General features: G+C 39.5%; 2 protein-coding genes across 9 annotated transcripts in view; both read right to left on the reverse strand.

The window, feature by feature from the left end:
* Positions 1 to 1,029: 1,029 nt before the first annotated feature.
* On the reverse strand, positions 1,030 to 10,750 carry LOC126399134 (syndecan-3-like). Its single transcript, XM_050058957.1, has 5 exons — positions 10,422 to 10,750; positions 5,091 to 5,175; positions 3,447 to 3,538; positions 3,244 to 3,346; positions 1,030 to 3,161 (listed from the first exon to the last, which is right to left on the reverse strand). The coding sequence occupies exons 1-5, from the start codon at positions 10,485 to 10,487 to the stop codon at positions 3,031 to 3,033; spliced, it is 477 nt and encodes a 158-aa protein (XP_049914914.1). The 5' UTR covers positions 10,488 to 10,750; the 3' UTR covers positions 1,030 to 3,030.
* Positions 10,751 to 12,462: 1,712 nt separating this feature from the next.
* The window catches only part of pum2 (pumilio RNA-binding family member 2), a 26,971-nt gene continuing 21,756 nt past the window's right edge, over positions 12,463 to 17,677 (reverse strand). For all 8 annotated transcript variants that reach the window (XM_050058938.1, XM_050058934.1, XM_050058937.1 and 5 more), the window contains 2 exons: positions 16,460 to 16,652; positions 12,463 to 15,137 (listed from right to left, as the gene is read on the reverse strand). In XM_050058938.1, the coding sequence (XP_049914895.1) occupies positions 15,006 to 15,137; positions 16,460 to 16,652 (325 nt within the window). In that variant the 3' untranslated portion in view covers positions 12,463 to 15,005. The remainder of the gene's footprint in view (positions 15,138 to 16,459; positions 16,653 to 17,677) is intronic.

Consider the following 17,677-nt stretch of genomic DNA (forward strand, 5'->3'; position numbering starts at 1 on the left):
TTTACCACATAACTTAGTACTACCCACTTGGCAGCAGGCCAAGCAAAGCACCACAGACATCCCTCTCCCCAGCTACGCTTTCCAGCTCCTCCTGGGGGACCCCAAGGTGTTCCCAGGCCAGATGAGATATGTTATCCCTCCAGCGTGTTCTGGGTCTGCCCCGGGGGCCTCCTACCAGTGGGACATGCCTGAAACACCTCTAACAGGAGGCGCCTGGGAGGCATCCTGATCAGATGCCTGAACCACCTCAGAGGACCCCTTTCGACGCCAAGGAGCAGCAGCTCTACTCAGAGATCCTGCCGGATGTCCGAGCTCCTTACCCTGTCTCCAAGGCTGAGCCCAGCCACCCCACGGGGGAAACTCATTTTGGCAGCTTGTATCCGCAATCTCATTCTTTCAGTCACTACCTAAAGCTCATGACCATAGGTGAGGGTTGGGACAGCGCAGCCCCTGCATCACCGCAGACACTGCACCAAACTGCATATCCCTTTCATGCTCCATTTTACCCTCACTCATAAACACTCACGAAGACCCCATGGTACTTGAACTCCTTTGCTTGAGGCAGTAACTCTCTCCCAACCTGGAGGGGGCAACCCACCGTTTTCCAGCAAAGAACCATGACCTTGAAGGTGCTGACTCTCATCCCAACTGCTTTACACTTGGCTGCAAACTGCCCCAGTGCATGCTGGACGTCACAGTGTGATGAAGCCAACAAAACCACGTCATCTGCAAAAAGCAGATATGCAATTCTGAGGTCCCCAAACCTCAGAACATCTCTGATCATAAACATTCTCCACATGGCAGCACTAGTCAACAGATGACCTGTGATGTCAGACCAATTTCTGAAAAAACGCTGCAATACTTAGTCACTTTACTGTACTATATATTATGGTACAACACAAAAAGTGCAATAGCATGTGCATAATATCTTCTCGTTGTCATACTTGTGTTTAAACTGACCATATATACTGTATATACCCTCCACATATGCTCATAAAACATGAAAAAGACAGGATTAACATGTTATAAAGCTCATTTATTAACAATTATGGAATACAAAAATAGTAATTGTCATTTAATGGCACAAATCTAGACGAGATAATGCGTGTCACATGATAGCAGCCTATCAGCATAACATAATCATTGTCATTTTTATTTAATACAGGATTTTAGAACCACTGGGGTCATGTATCTTCAATGCAGCATTGAAATGCCCTGTTACACCTGGGTGTAACAAAGGACAGATGTTCACAGCAGACATTTTGACTTGTCATAGTAGGAAAAGCACATGTTTGACATTGACAATGAATCTCCCTTTTCAAGTGTCCAAGTGAGCCACGACAGTGTGAAAACACCCGGACCCTGAAACTGAAGCAGCTGGATGAGATTCAGCCTTCGTTACTCATTATTTACACCTGTGCTTTTCTTACTGTGTCAAGTGTCTTCCATGAAAAACGGCTATCAAGAATTTTTTGTGTAAAACAGCTCTTGTAAAGTGACTCTAGGTCTTTTTTTTTCATTTAGATGCTACATATATGCACAAAAGTAAAGACAGCTACCACTTTAAAACATTAACACAGCAAAGTGTACACCATCAATAATTTATCACATATTACATCTGTTACCATCTTCTTTCAATCATGTCAAATAAAATTATATACACCTGCTGAAGCCAGACATACATTTTAATATAAAAGTCATTTAGTCACTGATCACTATCTTGGCAGACTACACCTGATTTCCACAAAAAATTAAACAGTAACAAAAATATATATCTATTAAAATGCAGAGGATGTGACCTCAGTGTTACCTTCTACAGCCCTGTGAAGGACAACGCTCAACAATCTCAAATCTTTATAAACAGTGAATAAATAAATTATGAGCAACTGCAGACATTTGAATTAGGCGTGAGAATAAAGTGGGATTTATACTTGTGCATCAAATTGACGCCGTACCTGCGCCGTAGCCTGCCCAGAAATGTAACTACATTTCACGGCGACACAGACCTTCTGTCTATTTTTGTAAGCTGAAACTATTTCCCTCAGTGGAAACAAAGCTTTTGTTTACTTTAATTTCAGATAAGAAACAATCAATTGTGAAGACAATAAAGCCTCCACAAAAATGGCATTTTAAATGTAGTGTGTGATTTATGCTGGCTTCATATGCGCAGAGGAAATCTCTGTTAGTGGCTAGGCTAATTTATACAATGTAAAATGCCATAGGCTTGTGCTAATAACGTTAGCATGTTGTATTTGTTTGGAAAACATGTTTAGTATAAGACAGTTGTTTTGTCGCTGCACCTTGTGAGTTGTAATGGAGCCAAATTTTGTAATGTTACCTTTGTTAAATGTTGCTGTTGTCCCTGACTTCATATGAGTAGAGGAAAAGTCGCTAGCTGCTAGGCTAATTAATACAATGCAAAATGCCATAGGCTTGTGCTAAAAACATTAGCATGTTGTATTTGTGGGGAAAATGTGTCCAGAAATGTGCTTTGTCTGTGAATCCTGCGAGTTATAGTGAAGTACACAAATCGCCGCCAACGTGTTTTGGAGGTGTAACTGCAGGGTGACACAAACGCCACCGCGCAAGTGTAAATGCTACGGCATAGGCTCTGCATAGAGCTGACGCACAAGTATAAATCCAGCGTAAGTGTAATTTCTACAACGGCCTGGCAGCATCACCTTAGAACAGTGGTTCCCAACTGGTCCAGATTTCACCTTAGTCATTAGTTCAAGGTCCATACAGTTAAATATATCCAGTGTCATACTTGTGTTGTGTGTCATCGAGCTAGTTTGCTGTCTCTGTCATGTAGCTGTCCGTTAGTCACTCACTCTACAGCAGGAAATGGCGCTTTGAAATAAAAGCTCTGTGCCAGAAATTCACTGTACTTCAATATAAAGTGTGTTCATGAGTCACTTGAGGTGTATTCAGAATGGACCCGCAACCCACTTTTGGACCGCAACCCACCAGTTGGGAACCACTGCCTTACAACACAAACATTGGTGCTTAATTAAACAATAACTCCTTATCCTAATCTTCGTGTGAAGCCCTCTGCTTGCCCAGAACATATCCTCCATTATCTTTCTTCTGCCACATGTAGATTAATAGCGCTACCAGTGCAACAGCAAGAGCCACCCCTGTTACACCTCCTGCAATAACAGCTGTAAACACAGATGACTGAGTTAGAACACAAACACACAGTGTATCACTCTGTTAAAATCAGTGCATCAAACTGCAAAGTACCGGCAAAGATTTCTTTGTTGTCCATGAAACTCTTGCTGTTTTCAAAAACAATAAATGATCCGCTGTCTCTGAGCGTGTTGTCAAAGTTCTGGGCAGAAGAATGCTGAAGACAAAAGTAGAAACAGTTGCACAACTTTATTTCCTGCTCTGTCATTACCACATTATAAGATGAAGAAACAGTGAGACTAATGAGAACAACGTACATGGAGAGTGTTCTTGTTTCCACCTCCTGCTTTTACTGCAGAAATTCTGACGTCTTTGCTGCTGGTTTGATCCTTGATGGTTTTTGCTTCACCTGGAGACACAGAGAGCATAAAAATATATTGTTTATGTTATGAATGAATGAATGATTATATTGCGAACCAAAAAACCAAAAAAACATACTAAAAAACAAACAAGACAAAGATAGCACTGTCCAAAAAGGAGTTGGCAGAAGTTAAACTTATATGTCTCTACCCCTTTCTTATGTTTCCTCTTTTAACTCAAATATAATTTCAACAAATTCACAAATGTATTTACTAATAATATACAGCTATCCCCAGTCTATTTACCACCCAATTAAATAAATAAGTAATAAACCCAGTTTATTTACAATCCCAGTACCACCCTGTGTTACAAAATAAATATGTACTCCCCTAACACAACCTTCCCTCATCTATATATCTGCCAAAAATATCGTTTTGGTATATATTTTTTAAAATTGATTTGAACTGAAATATACAGACTCTTCTTAGTTGTACGATCACATTTTTAAAAAAAAATTAAATTCTCCTCTTAAATTATAACAAATAAAAATGACATGAACAACAGCATTTTATAGTGTGTGTGGTACTGAGCAGAGACGTGACCTGGAGTCTCATTTATAAACAATGTGTGGGATCCATACTAAAATGTACGTATGAACAAAAGCCAAAAATGGTGCACATCAAAAAATATTCAACAGTTTCTACAATCAGGCTTCCACCTCACCATCTCCAAAATGTTTGTGAGCATGGGTCAAAGTTTCTCCCTGGGCTGTAAGTTAGCAATCAAATCTAAAAATCAATTCTAAGAGCAACAGGTAACCAGTGTAGGGAAGCCAGGCTAGGTGTGATGTGGGCATGTTTTCTAGTCTAGGATAAATTATATATGAGATCCCAGGTTATTGTTTTGCAAGTCACAAGTAACTGTCAAGTCTTTGCACTCAAGTCCCAAGTCCTAAACTTTGAGTTTCCAGTCTCCAACAAGTCGCAAAGCACTCTTTACCAAATGGAAAGCCGTTTTTACACCGGAGTAATAACATTGGCAAAGTATAAGCTCACTATGTTAGTATTACCCTTGACTTACTGTTCCCTGTGCCACTTTAAAAGTCAAATGAAGATGGAAACTGTTGAGTCTCTGTTTGTAAAGTTCAACCCACACCTTGTGCATACCGCAAATTGTTTTGTTGACCACAGTTTAGCTTTTAATCAAGAACTTCATCATCTATCATTTTTCAAACTGTTATTTAGTAACGCAACTCTAGTTCATCACAGTTCTCTCCTGCAACTTAATTTAATGTGGTTGGATTGGTTCATACAAAGCACATCTGGGGAATTACAATATGTGTCAACTTCCTGGGAATGAACAGCAATAACGTCAGCTGATTGAGGAAGTGACAGGAAATAAATTGATTCTTGGCACACCTTTTAAATAACATGGGTTTTTTTTTTATCTTTGGGCTTGGCTCCTGTGCAAGTGAAGTCATGAGTCCTTGGTGTTAAAGTCCAAGCTGAGTTGCAAGTCTTTTTATTTTGTCAGGTCAAATCTAAAGGAAATTTGGTGAGTCAAGTCTGACTAAAGGCCACACCTCCGGTACTCTGCCTTACCTTGTTCCGACCAGTCCCCTGAACCGGAGCCAGAGCCCTCCAGGTCATATCCTGATCCCTCCAAGTCCTCAGGAGGGGAATGAAGCTAATTTCATGGAGAGAAAAAGACGAGGATATTAAAAAGATGCAGACCACTGATGAAAAACAGCACAATACTGTTTCCTGTCTTATTGTCAGACATATAAGAACAGTCAAGAGGTGAAGGGAGCCTGTAAAGGTACCTTCCTCTGCAGGACATGAATCACTTCTCAGATACAAAGTCCCACTGAAGTAAGACAAGACACTGGCTGACAAACCCATAATGATGCAATTGTGATCACCAATAAAGTGTAATGACTAGAGAATATAGCTTGGAATAAACAGTAAAGTCACTCCACCCTTTTGGCAAAGCAGTAAAAGAATGCTGAACCTTTATGTTTGTTTCTTCCCTAACAGCTCCAGTGAATACAGCAGCTCAACATGACGTTAAGAAGCCCTTACCAACATTTCTATTCAAGCAAACAATCCATTGAAATAATATTTTCCTAACCAACTCGACTGGATATTCACAAGCTAAACTCACTGATGGGGTCTAAATAGCCTGCATCCATTGAAACCAACAGGCGTATACGTGCTATCCTTAATGAAAAAACAACTATAAATGTTTTACAGCTTTAAAACCTACATGGGGTGATTAAGTGATACTGAGATTGGGCGGAGAGTGGTGGAGGAACAGAAATGTTTTTACTGCTAATGACTCAAGCCTTAAGGCTCCGTGAGCATAAAACAATCTCAAGAGTCATGCTGTGAAAATCCTGACAGGAGATAAAATGCCCCTGAGGTGCTTCCTGTTTACTGCTGGAAACACTCACCAGGCAGCACTAATGCTTAAAGGGATGTGGTAAACCTGGTGTTTGACTCGACGTTGATCTCAAGGGACGAAGACAAAGATTATAAAGTAGATTTAACAGGTGTCGAACAAAGTGTTGAGTAATTTGACACACAGAGCATAATTTTTGTACACGTACTGTCACCAAATATGCTACTTTTTTTTGAGAAATGCCTCTAATTGGTTTGTTGCTCCCATCGTTTGCATACCAAGGATGTTTTCACATATAGTCCTTTTTAAACAAACTGAACTCAGTCCTCTTAAAGTGCACCAAAAAGTGGACCAACAGAAAAGGGACTTTTTGTGGTCACATTGTCAGTTCTTTAGAAAGAAGACTCTCATTCTGGTCAACTTCGGCTCTGATGGAGCCTCAGTCCTCTTCCTGTTCACACTATAGGCTAGAGAACATATATTGACATAGTTTATTGTTTTTACTTTGACGTGGCACTGCAGTGTGGTTACGAAGCCCCTTGCTTTCAGATGACCTTAAAACTGGAGGAAACCCTTAGCGTGTCTGTGCTGTAGACTGTCACTGTTTGATGTATTCTACAGTCCACATCTGGAGACGTGCAGCATCTTCCGTGGACCAAACTACTCCTCGTCCTGCGTCCTTGCAAGCGTTACACGCCGACATGGTTTCGTCTGATTTTTCAAGTGTCCCAGTGCAGTAGCATGTGATTTAGAGGGCTAAATAAAACGGCAAAGAGCAAACCGAATCTGGAGCGCTTCGTGTTCACAATGCACAGGTTAAGTGAACCGCACCGTGGACTTGAAGCGAACCGAACTTCAGCGGTCTGAGTTCTCTTGCAGTGTTCACATATGCGCAGAAAATGCTGAGTCACCGCTCTGAGTCTGTTTAGAGGGCTGAAAAGGACCAGGTGTGAAAACACCCTAAAGCACCTGTATTATTCACGCAATAATACAATACATTGCATGACAATTTTTGTTGGTATAAAGGTCTGATTGCAAGTGGACAACCAATTAAAAAAAAAAAGATACAGTATATATATACTTGCAGGTACAAAGAGTATTGTGTGTTTACAGCAGTTTACACAGCATGACTTGAGACCAACTTTCCTCATTATCCTTTTTTAAACGCTGTGTACCCTATAAAGTTTTCTTCAACTATTTTACATTGTGAAGAAGGGATGTATAACATAATGTATACATTATCAAACTGGGAGACACTCCAGTACATTATTTTTAAGTTGCTTAGCAGACCAGGCATCCTTTAAGGGATCTATTAATCTGTCAATTCCTTTCATGTTTTGGGGCTGCCCCTCCATTAGCCTGTACTGGTTGGAGCTAAAGAAAAGTATGGAAAAAATACTGAGGGTAAAATTTCCATTTGCATTTGAGATATTATATTTAGGGAAAGTGAATATAGGTCTTACAAGAATCAGAGATAAATATATGTTAAAGATTATGTTAATATCAAGTAAAAAAGCTATCACCAGACAGAGGCACCTATGATTAAGGACTGAGAGGATGTAATATGTGATGTATATATATGTGATGGAGGAGTTGACCTTCTCTTCCAGATTGGAGCTGGATACATTTTATAGATTTTGAAAAAACCAGACTGAGTACATGTCGCCAAGCAGGTCGGACTTCTTTTGAGAGACTGTGTAAACTGAAGAATACCTTGGTTCATTGCCAGAGATGTTTGAAATATTCTATAACTTGTTTGCAAGTGTTGAGCGTGAGGGGAGGAGGAAAAGGACAGAGATACATTTTCATTTTTATTTATTTTATTTATTTATTTTGTATGTATTGATTCAGTTTTATTAGCTCATTTTTACTTATTTTAGTATTTTTTTGTTGCCTTTTTTCCTTTGTTTCCGTTTCTTTCTTTGCTTTTTGATCTAAAATGATGGAAGAGGTATAGACAGTGGAACATGTGACACAGAAGAACAAATAAGCGAGGATATGCCCATGTGGATGTAAGGGATTAAAGTATAGTATAGTACAGTACCCTTTACTTTACTATTGTGGTTGATCATTTGTTTTTGTTTTGATATAAATAAAAAGTGTAAATGAGACAGAAAAGTGTCTGATAAGAAACAAGTCCTTTGCCCCAGTAAAAAGAGAATTAAAAATAAAAACAATAATAATTTGTCAATTCCAAACAGGGTGTGGCGTGGTCCAGTTTGACAGTAACTTCCTCATTACAGGGCACTCTGTCAGTGATTTGCATCCTGGCTCCTGCACAATCTCCAGCACTTGGGAGCCTCTCCTGTAGCGTGTGTTCTCCACGTACATGAATTAGTGCACTTCCATTGAAAGCTGCATTAACTTACCATTCCTACCTTGAAATCGCCCATTTATTTTTAAGGTACTCTGTCAAATGGGATTTATTGCATGGCAGTTTAACATCAACGGAGGCAACTTTCATGCACAGTAAATACTTTTACTTTTGTGCATTTTCCCAATAATACTTCTGTTCTTTTTCTTACCATGTGAAATGCAGGACTTTTACTTGTAATATAGCAGGAGTGTCAAACTCATTTTATGAGTCAATCTGATCCCAAGTGGGCTGAACCTGTGAAACCACTGCATAATAACCTACAAATTGCAACCCCCTTTTTTAGTGTAAAGACATTCATTCTGAATCTTTCACAGAAAAATTACATGCAAATTCACCAGTGTGTTTCAGTTTTTCCACATTCAGTCAATGGGAAATTTTGAAGAAGGAAGTGAAGTCATCACCCGCCTTACAAATCATTTACAATCTGTAGTTTTGGCAGCACCTCAGCAGCAGGGTTCCACTAACATTGTTTTAAGACACAAGTCTGATACAGATTGTTTTGTACTGAAGCTGCTGGTTGTCAATATTTTGCACAATGTTCAATAGCTTTAAATCTGACAGCAGAAAGTATTTATTATTATGTCAGAGAGCTGTCCTCTGGTCAGGGTGGAAAAGCCTCTGAGGCAGAATTTTACATTAAGTATCTACTCACTGTTTTAATTTCCCCTGAAACCTCTCAGCCTTCATAAGTGCATCTGGCCGCTGGGCTGTACGTTTGACACCCCTGTAATAGAGTATTTTCACACTGTGGTGCTACTTTTAGTTCAGTATCTTTAGTAGTTTTCCAACCATTGGAAATACTGTACTGTCTACTCTATGATTATTTGACAGCTGTAGTTACCTGTTACTTTGTGGACTGTAATTGTACACACAATATGATAGATATGGTGCACTGTAATAGATTAAACTATGCAACTGCCTTTTAATTTATAATATGGATATAATGGATAATAAAGTCAAATGCTGCTCATACATAAATGCATCAGTAATAATACAATGACACAATAATAAATAAAGTAAGAACAGGGAGATTCTAGTTGATGAGTACTTCTACTTTTGATACTTTAAGTACACTGAACTTGTAATATTTTCACTGGTATAATTTAGTCTAAGAACAATTTTGAATGCAGGACATTTTTAAATTGTAATAGAGTATTTTTACATGGTAGTGCTACTTTTCGTTAAGTAACTTAAGTACTTTTCCCACCATTGGAAATACTGTACTTTTTACTCTGCGATCATTTGACAGCTGTAGTTACTGGTTAATTTGTGGATTATAATTTCACACACAATGTGATAAACTTAAAATTATGGTGCACTTTTATAGATGAACTTCTATACAATTTGTTACATAATTTGATAATAAATTCAAATGCCGCATCAGTAATAACACAATGACACACACAATAATAAATAAAGTAATAACAGGGACTTTCTGCCAGATGAGTACTTCTATTTTTGATACTTTAAGTACATCCAACTGGAACTACTGTCATTGATATACTTTAATCTAAGAACAATTCTGAATTTATATATTTGTATATTTATACTTTGTCATTTCTACTTCAAATACCATCACCAGAGCCAGCAGGGCTGTAATGAAAGACATTTAATGGTGAAAATATATGTATTCAATTCATTTTCTGCCCTGTAAATATAGATAATTCCCACTAAGCCCCATATGTCATATGGTAAGAGGTGTAAAATCCACAAAATGGGAAGTGTGATGTTCTCTGCTCAAACACTGATTTTGGTTACTATTATTAATAATATCTCAAATTCTCTGCGTACAGGGACCTATTTTATCTGGAACTGAGTTTAAGGACGGAAATAATCCCTGTGACACCAACACGTTTTTAATAAGTGTTAAAATGACATTATTGGAATAAAATTGACATGAATAAACAAACAAATTCGACTAGTATAAAATAAATTTCAGTAACGTGTACATAGAACATTAAATTAAAATTAATTTAATCAAAAATGTAACTATTTTAATTCAACTGAACCCTTAGAAAACAATAAGCTCGTGAAACAAACATCTTGGTACAGTGATAACCACAGACTAACTTCAGGAAGTGAGAAAGGTGAGCACGAGACTGACGTAACGTCTGTTGTTAAAAAAGTGTCTTACAGGTTTAAAAGAACAACTTACCGACATATGTACGGGAAGTATTAACCCCAGGGTTAATAATAACGAGGCTGTCAGAGGTATCCTCATCTTTCAGTGGAGCTGCTGTCCAGTTTATTTGCTCCTCTTCCTCCTCTCAGGTCTTCCGCAGGTGTTTCGATTGAACCTCGAGCCTCTGCCTGGCTGAAGCCCCGCCCACTAATACAGCACGTTCAGCTGTGAACTTCAGATGCTGGCACGTGCTCACACCTATGCCACAAACCAATGGGTGACGTCACGGTGGCTATGTGCATTATACTTACAGTCTATGGTTTACACAGGGCGCCTGAACACAGCGCTTTCTTGTAGCCAAATTTTATCCAACAAAGTAATGATAAATAAATTTAAAAAAAAAAATAAAAAAAAATAAATAAATAAAAAATAAAATAAAAATAAATGAAAAATGATGAAGCAGGTACACAATTAATTCAAAATAAATATGTAAATAAATAACTGATGATAAAATAAAATCAAAAATAGTTATTTGCAACACCTGGACCCATCATCAGTGATGAACCCAGGGTCATAGGGTGTTGCAGGTCTCAGGTCATCAGACACCCTCACCTGGGCGACCCAGCCAGGTGTCATCAGTCCCCGCTTTGTGTCCAAGCAGCATGCTACACCATGGATCTGCCCTCTTGATCCACAGCCACCTTGAGGCTGAGACAGATGGCCCTGGGAAACCCGTGCAGCCGCCTCGATTGGCTCACAGCGGGCCCTCCAACCACCCACCCTCTCTACAGGCCTCTGACAGCGCAAGGTATTTGGTCTTCTTTCGCTCATGGGCTTCCTCCATCTTCTCAGGGGGCTGTCAGTTTAGACGTGTATTTAGCCCTGTCCACTTGTGATCACATCACTCAAAACCCATGTTTACACCAGGTGTAAACAGGATCATTGATGCACCCATGAAGGCCAAGAGGTGTCAGGTTCCAGGTTGTTGAAGTTGAACAGTTTCAGCTTCTTTACACTGACTCCCTGTTTGTTTCAGGATTGAGTTTTAAATCTTATTGATTACTTTTCAGGCTCTTCATGGCTCCAGATTACATTTCAGACCTGATCGTCCCTTATGAACCTTTACGTAGTTTCAGATCCTCAGGCAGAGGTCGTCTGCCTTGAAACTTTGACCAGTTATGCAATCTCTGTTTTTATATTTTTCTTTAATGTATGATTGTTATTTAAACAGGGGAATTGCCTTCATAATTCAAAATATAAAAATACCACACTCCAAGAATTATAATGAGGTGCTGATCACTGGCAGTTGACTTGATTGTAGAAAACAAGTGTCGCACACTCTGGCTCCGTAAGTGTGTCTTATCTTGAAGACATTTCAGCCTTTGGACCTTCTTTGTTGATCTTGAAGAAGGTCCAAAGGTTGAAACGTCATCAAAATAAAAAAAAAAGCGTTTGGAGCCAGAGTGCAACACCTGTTTTCTATAATCGAGGTACTTTCATAAGCTATTTTTGGTTTCCAACCTCTCCTGCACAATGTTTAAACTCTATAAATCCTTAGTGTATTCTCTTTACACATGCATGTGTAGGAGATCAAATGAGTTTGACACCCCTGGTTTAGAGGAATAAACCTTTGCGCCAGTTCAAAGATGTAAAGCGACCCTTTCCTCATCTTGGACACAGACTACTGTTAGGAGAAACTCAAGCTTCTGGAAATAAAAATTTCATTTTCTGTAACTGCTTATCTTTTTTGGGTCACAGGAGGGCTGGAGCCTATTCCAGCTGATATTGGGTGAGAGGCAGGGTACACCCTGGACAGGTCACCAGACTATCACAGGGCTGACACATAGAGAGAGACAACCATTCACACTCACATTCACACCAACGGACAATTTAGAGTCACCAATTAACCTAGTCCCCAACCTGCATGTCTTTGGACTGTGGGAGGAAGCCGGAGTACCCGGAGAAAACCCACACTGACATGGGAAGAACATGCAACTCCGCACAGAGGGGCGACGACAATGCAAATCACCGCCTAAAAAACAGCTCAACACACCTGAGAAAAACCAAAACAATGCTGGTCAAATGTTAGAAGAACAGTTTAATCATACATAGTCACAATTCTGCTTCCAAAAATGAGTTTGTTTTCTTCATCTAACATCTGGAAATGTACATAAGGCCACCTGAAAATGTACATGACTTTGACAGTGTGACAAAACTCATATGTTCATATTTATATAATTGACAATATTTTACATTGCTTTTGCTTACAAGGTAGAAGCTGTTCCAAAATACAGCACTCTTCTGTACAAAAATAATTCTTGTCATATCCTGTGAAGTTTCCATGGTAGCAGAGAGGACTAAATGCAGCCTCAGTTTTTAGTAGAGTGTGTTTTTTTTTTTTTTAATCCTTCTTCTTTTTAAACTGTCACTTCAGAAAGACTATCAACAGTGGATGTTACAGCTCCAGTACAAATAGAGGCTGGCCTTTCCCATAACAGATTAAAAACAAAAAAAAAAAAACATGCCAGATTGTGAAGCCGTAAAGTTTTTTTTTTCCTTTAAAATAACACTTGATCAAATAAAACTGTATACATTATATTCAAGGGGAAAGGAGTGATGAATATACACACATCAAAATGCACATTTTTGCCTTTTTCTCCCCAAAAAGTGTAAAAGACATCCCATTTACAGCATAAACGTTTACAAATGTACAACTGTACAGACGAAATAAAAGCATCACTACAAATTTTTAGAGCAAGGCCTGTCAAACACCACGACTAGACGTATTTTTTTCTCAATTAAACTAATAATCTTACACTTATTAACTGCACATATACTACATGTATTCTACAATTATTCATATGAAGCAAAGAAGCCGTCACTACGAGCATTACAGGTGAATTGTATAGCTTTTGATGGCCCCACCGGCCTCCACCAATGCACTTGCATACCCAACCAAATGGAAAATAAAGTTTTAAAAAACAAAAACAGAACCATTAAAAAAAAAAAGGTTCCTTCAACATCCCTTTCTTATCCCACTACTTCTAGCTCATTTCACCTCAGATGTACAAAACCGGGATAAGCTCCATGACACGTTTGCTTTTTTTTTTTGGGACTACTCTGACCTTCAGGCGGTGGGGGTCCCATCATCGCTGCAAGCCCCCCGAACCCAAAAGCAACAATTTTACTCGTACATAAAGATGCTATACGTCGCTAAACTACTTCTACGCAAGAGATGATTATTCAGTACATAAAGATACCGTCTCTAGGGCAGTGTTCATCTCAAAGTACAAGACAGATAAGATGTTACACGAAAACATGATAAAGAAAAAATCATTCCAAGGATTAAAACCTGTCACAGCATGCCAACACATAACCCCGCTCCCACCCCACTATCCCCACGAAAAAAAGCTCCCCCCCTCCCCACTACGGTCATTTCATGTTAAGATTATACCAGGTTACACACCCACTGTACAACCAAACCTCATGCTCTGCTTCTATAAGTTAATGGTAGCTTCTTTTTTCTTTTTTAAATCTTGCATAACCCCCCCGAGTGATCACCTGGATGAGGGACAGACGGCTCAAATGGGGCTCAGAGGATGCAGCAGCTCAGGTTGGTCAGTCTGTCATGTTTTTAGTACCGAAACTGTTCAGATAATTACATCAGGCAGACGACAAGCTGCTGGGGTAAACACACACGCCATCCCCCCCCCCCCCCCCTCGCAATTAGCCTGGAAAAAGGAGGCGAGAATAATAAGCCACCACTGGAAAAACACCACCCTACACTAAAGCACCAATCCCCAAAGCCGAGCTCGCAAACGGGTCGTGAGGACCTCTGGGTGACTGTGGCACAGGACGCATAGTACTCACCTGTGGACGGAGGGGTGCGTATCCATCCGTACTATGTGGTGCTGTTTGAAAACTAATCCATCAGCTGCTTTGGCATGGGAAAACATTTTTAAACTGTGCATGGGATAATAATAATAATAATAATAATAATAATAATATACAAATATTATATTCAATTGCCTGGACTTAATTAGAACAGCTGACATAATAAGTCTGGTTACAAAAACAAATGGAATTGTTTCTTTTAAAAGGATCACTCAGTTTAGCCTTAGAAAATCACTTGCTGGTGTTAAATTGTAGGAATTGTAAATTTCAGCAAATGTGTATAAGTTGTGTTTTTTTTTCTACAGAGAATTTACAAGGTAAAAAACTAAATGTACAAGATAATATGAAAACCAGTCAAATACATCAATTACATCATTAACAATGGGTTTGTGCTTTACCCAGGAAAGAAAACAAAAACGAAACGGCCTGCTGACTGTGCGTCCCCTGGGGGTGGGGGCGGGGGGGGGCCACGCTGGGGACCTGCACCAGGGGTGGCAGAGTGGCAGGGGTCAGTTGTCACAGCGTTCTTAGGTGAAGTTGTCTTTTTCTTTTCTCTTTTTTTTGGTAATTCCCCCCAAAAATGGGATATCAGAGGGTGTCAAAAGGCTAACCCCTATGGCTAAGGAGCATCTCTCACAGAACAGGGACTGAGGGGGTGAGGGGGGGGGGTTTGGGGCTCCTACTCCTCTCCACTTCTCCAGGGGACTCACGGTGTTGATGTGACTACATGAGGCCGTTCGTGGGGCCGCCGATGGGACCCAGTTCAGATCCGCTCTTCATGTAGTACTTTTCCAGCTTGGCCAGAATGTGCTTCCCATAGGTGTACTTGCGTAAAGTGGCGATGTGAGGCCGGATCTGAGGAAGGAGAGACGGCAGAGGTCAGCGAAGTCATTCAACTGATGACAATTTTGATAATTAAAGTCATTTTTTGCAACAAAAATCCAAAGATTCACTGATTCCAGCTTCTAAAATGTGTTTGTTATTTTTTTCAGTCTTCTTTGATGGTAAATTAAATTTATTTATTTTTTTGTTGGCAAAAAACCCCCCAAGATATTTGAACACCTTGGGCTCTCAAATGATGGACATTTCTCAACTTTTCTTACATTTTATGTCCAATGTTGGCAAAATAATTGATGAAAAGGCAATTTCTTGGTTGCAGCCCTAGCTCAAAGTGAATTTCATCTAATTTCACCAAGTCAAAACATGTAGGAGAAAACAAAACGGGAGAAAATGTCCAGGTTTTACACTTATTTTTTTGTAGTAAAGTTTCAAAAGAATAGTTTCCACCACTGGCTCACACATTCACACAGGTACAGTTTTTAAAAAAAAAATTTATTTTTATTTTTTTAATGGGAGCGCCCAAAAAACGTCACATCCTTTTACGCAGAGGGGAAAAACAGAGTAACTGCTACCATGCTGAGGAGCAGCTGTGTGGTTTTTTGCAAGTCAAATGAACTTAAAAACACAGAGTTTGAGGGTGCTTTTCAACCAGGACCCTACTTTTCATTGTTTTTGTATCCAAGTGACTATTGGGAACACTTTTTAAAAATAGTGAAGTATTGAGTGAGAGCAGCAGCCAGGCTGAATTGCAAACACTTAGGGGGTGTTTGCACTGTCACTTTACATCCACTAAAAGTGTTTGTTTTTGCCCCTGAGAAGCTCAGATCTTTATTGTGAGTGTCTGACAACATTATGGAAAGGATCTCTACAGAGACAGCCCTTTTTTTATAGAGTAAGATCCTTTTTGCTCAACCAGAAACCAGCCCCAATATCGCTCTCGGCAAACTCACCAGGCTCCATTTGAAAAAGCAGTAATTTTGTCCTTGTAAAACACACTTCATTCAAGACAGAAACAAAAAACAAAACAAAAACATCTCTTTGTCTTTCCACCGTTTCAACAGTTATCAACTCTGGTACAGCTGAAATAAACTCTTAATTCACCCAGTTAGATGTGAAACTATGCTGGTTTTATACACGCTAAAATTGCTGTTTATTTAAATGGAGTCTGGTGGAATTAGTGATGGCAATTTCTGGGCTGTCTCTGGTTTAACAAAAAAGATCTAACACTTTATCAAAACTGTGTTAGATTGTTTGTTTAGGTTGCACTTATTAAAAATAATATGAACTTTCTCACTATCCCAATCTGCATGATCACATATATTCAGTAGTTTACCGACCTTGTGCATGATGATTTTGCGCTGAGCAGGTTCTGCCATGTCGATCATTCTTTGGACAACGTAGTTGGCGTACTGGTCCTTCATCATGGTGTACAAGGCGCTGTGGGGCCCGTCTTTCTGGCAGCACACTTCATCTATCAGCAGAGCTCTCTCTGCACGCGAGGAGTGGATCACACACTTCTCCACGACATTACTGAAGGAAAAACACAGAGAGAAGCTTCTGTTACGCTCACATTTATAACTGAGCTGAAGGAGTTACAGCACTGTTCAGTGACAGTGGATGCCTTTTATTTCTACACTGGAATGTCTGAATCAATCTGCTTTTATGTCCATATTTTATTTGTGACACATTATAATGAACAGCTCTCACTGACTTGAACATTTCTGCTGTCTGTGTGGTTGAATCAAGCTCTATGGATGGCGATCTCTTCCCTCTGGGCGATGAGACACTACCTGTTCTCAAGTGTGCCCTTGCAGGTAATGCTTTGGATCACCATAAGGATCAGTGCAGGCAGCCTGACCGACCATTAAGGGAGCATCCCATAATCATAATCATAACCAAACACACCATCAGGCTGTGTTCTGTCATAGCTGAATGCTGGTGTTTCATGCACCGTTAAAATTTTTTCTTTGTTTTGGAACATGATTGTCTAGCAGATCATTACAGACTCGTAGCTGTCAGTGAGCTGTGACTGAAGACAAAAATAAAACTCAGTAATTTATAGATATTAAAATCACATTAATCTTTTATTAATGGAGATAATAAAATTACTTTTATATTGATTTGGCTGCTGCACTGTGCTCAATTAAATTTAACTACTGGTTTATGACGTATTTGAGGTCAGACAGTGAACAGTAGGGTTGGGCGATATGTTAAAAATTTCCAACCGGCCACCGTCAGCCCATCAACCGGCGGTTGCCGATATATTCGGTAGTTGTGTGTGTGGCGGAGAAAAAAAAAGAGGGGGGATGTTGCATTCATGTGATGTCGGAAAGAATCGAAAAATGACTTTCAGAATGGGATAATTCACATGAACACCACCTCATGTCAGAAAAACAACTCGGCAACTCGGATCTCCTGACACCACATGAATGCAGCAAAAAAATGCAGCGTGCTTTGCGAGCCCACTCATGTCCAACATGGCACAGAAATATCTGTGCATACCGGCAACAAGCATGCCATCAGAGAGGGTGTTTAGCACGGCTGGTAACATTGTT

Source organism: Epinephelus moara, chromosome 12 (genome assembly GCF_006386435.1).
Source record: "Epinephelus moara isolate mb chromosome 12, YSFRI_EMoa_1.0, whole genome shotgun sequence".
Classification (NCBI taxonomy): Eukaryota; Metazoa; Chordata; class Actinopteri; order Perciformes; family Serranidae; genus Epinephelus; species Epinephelus moara.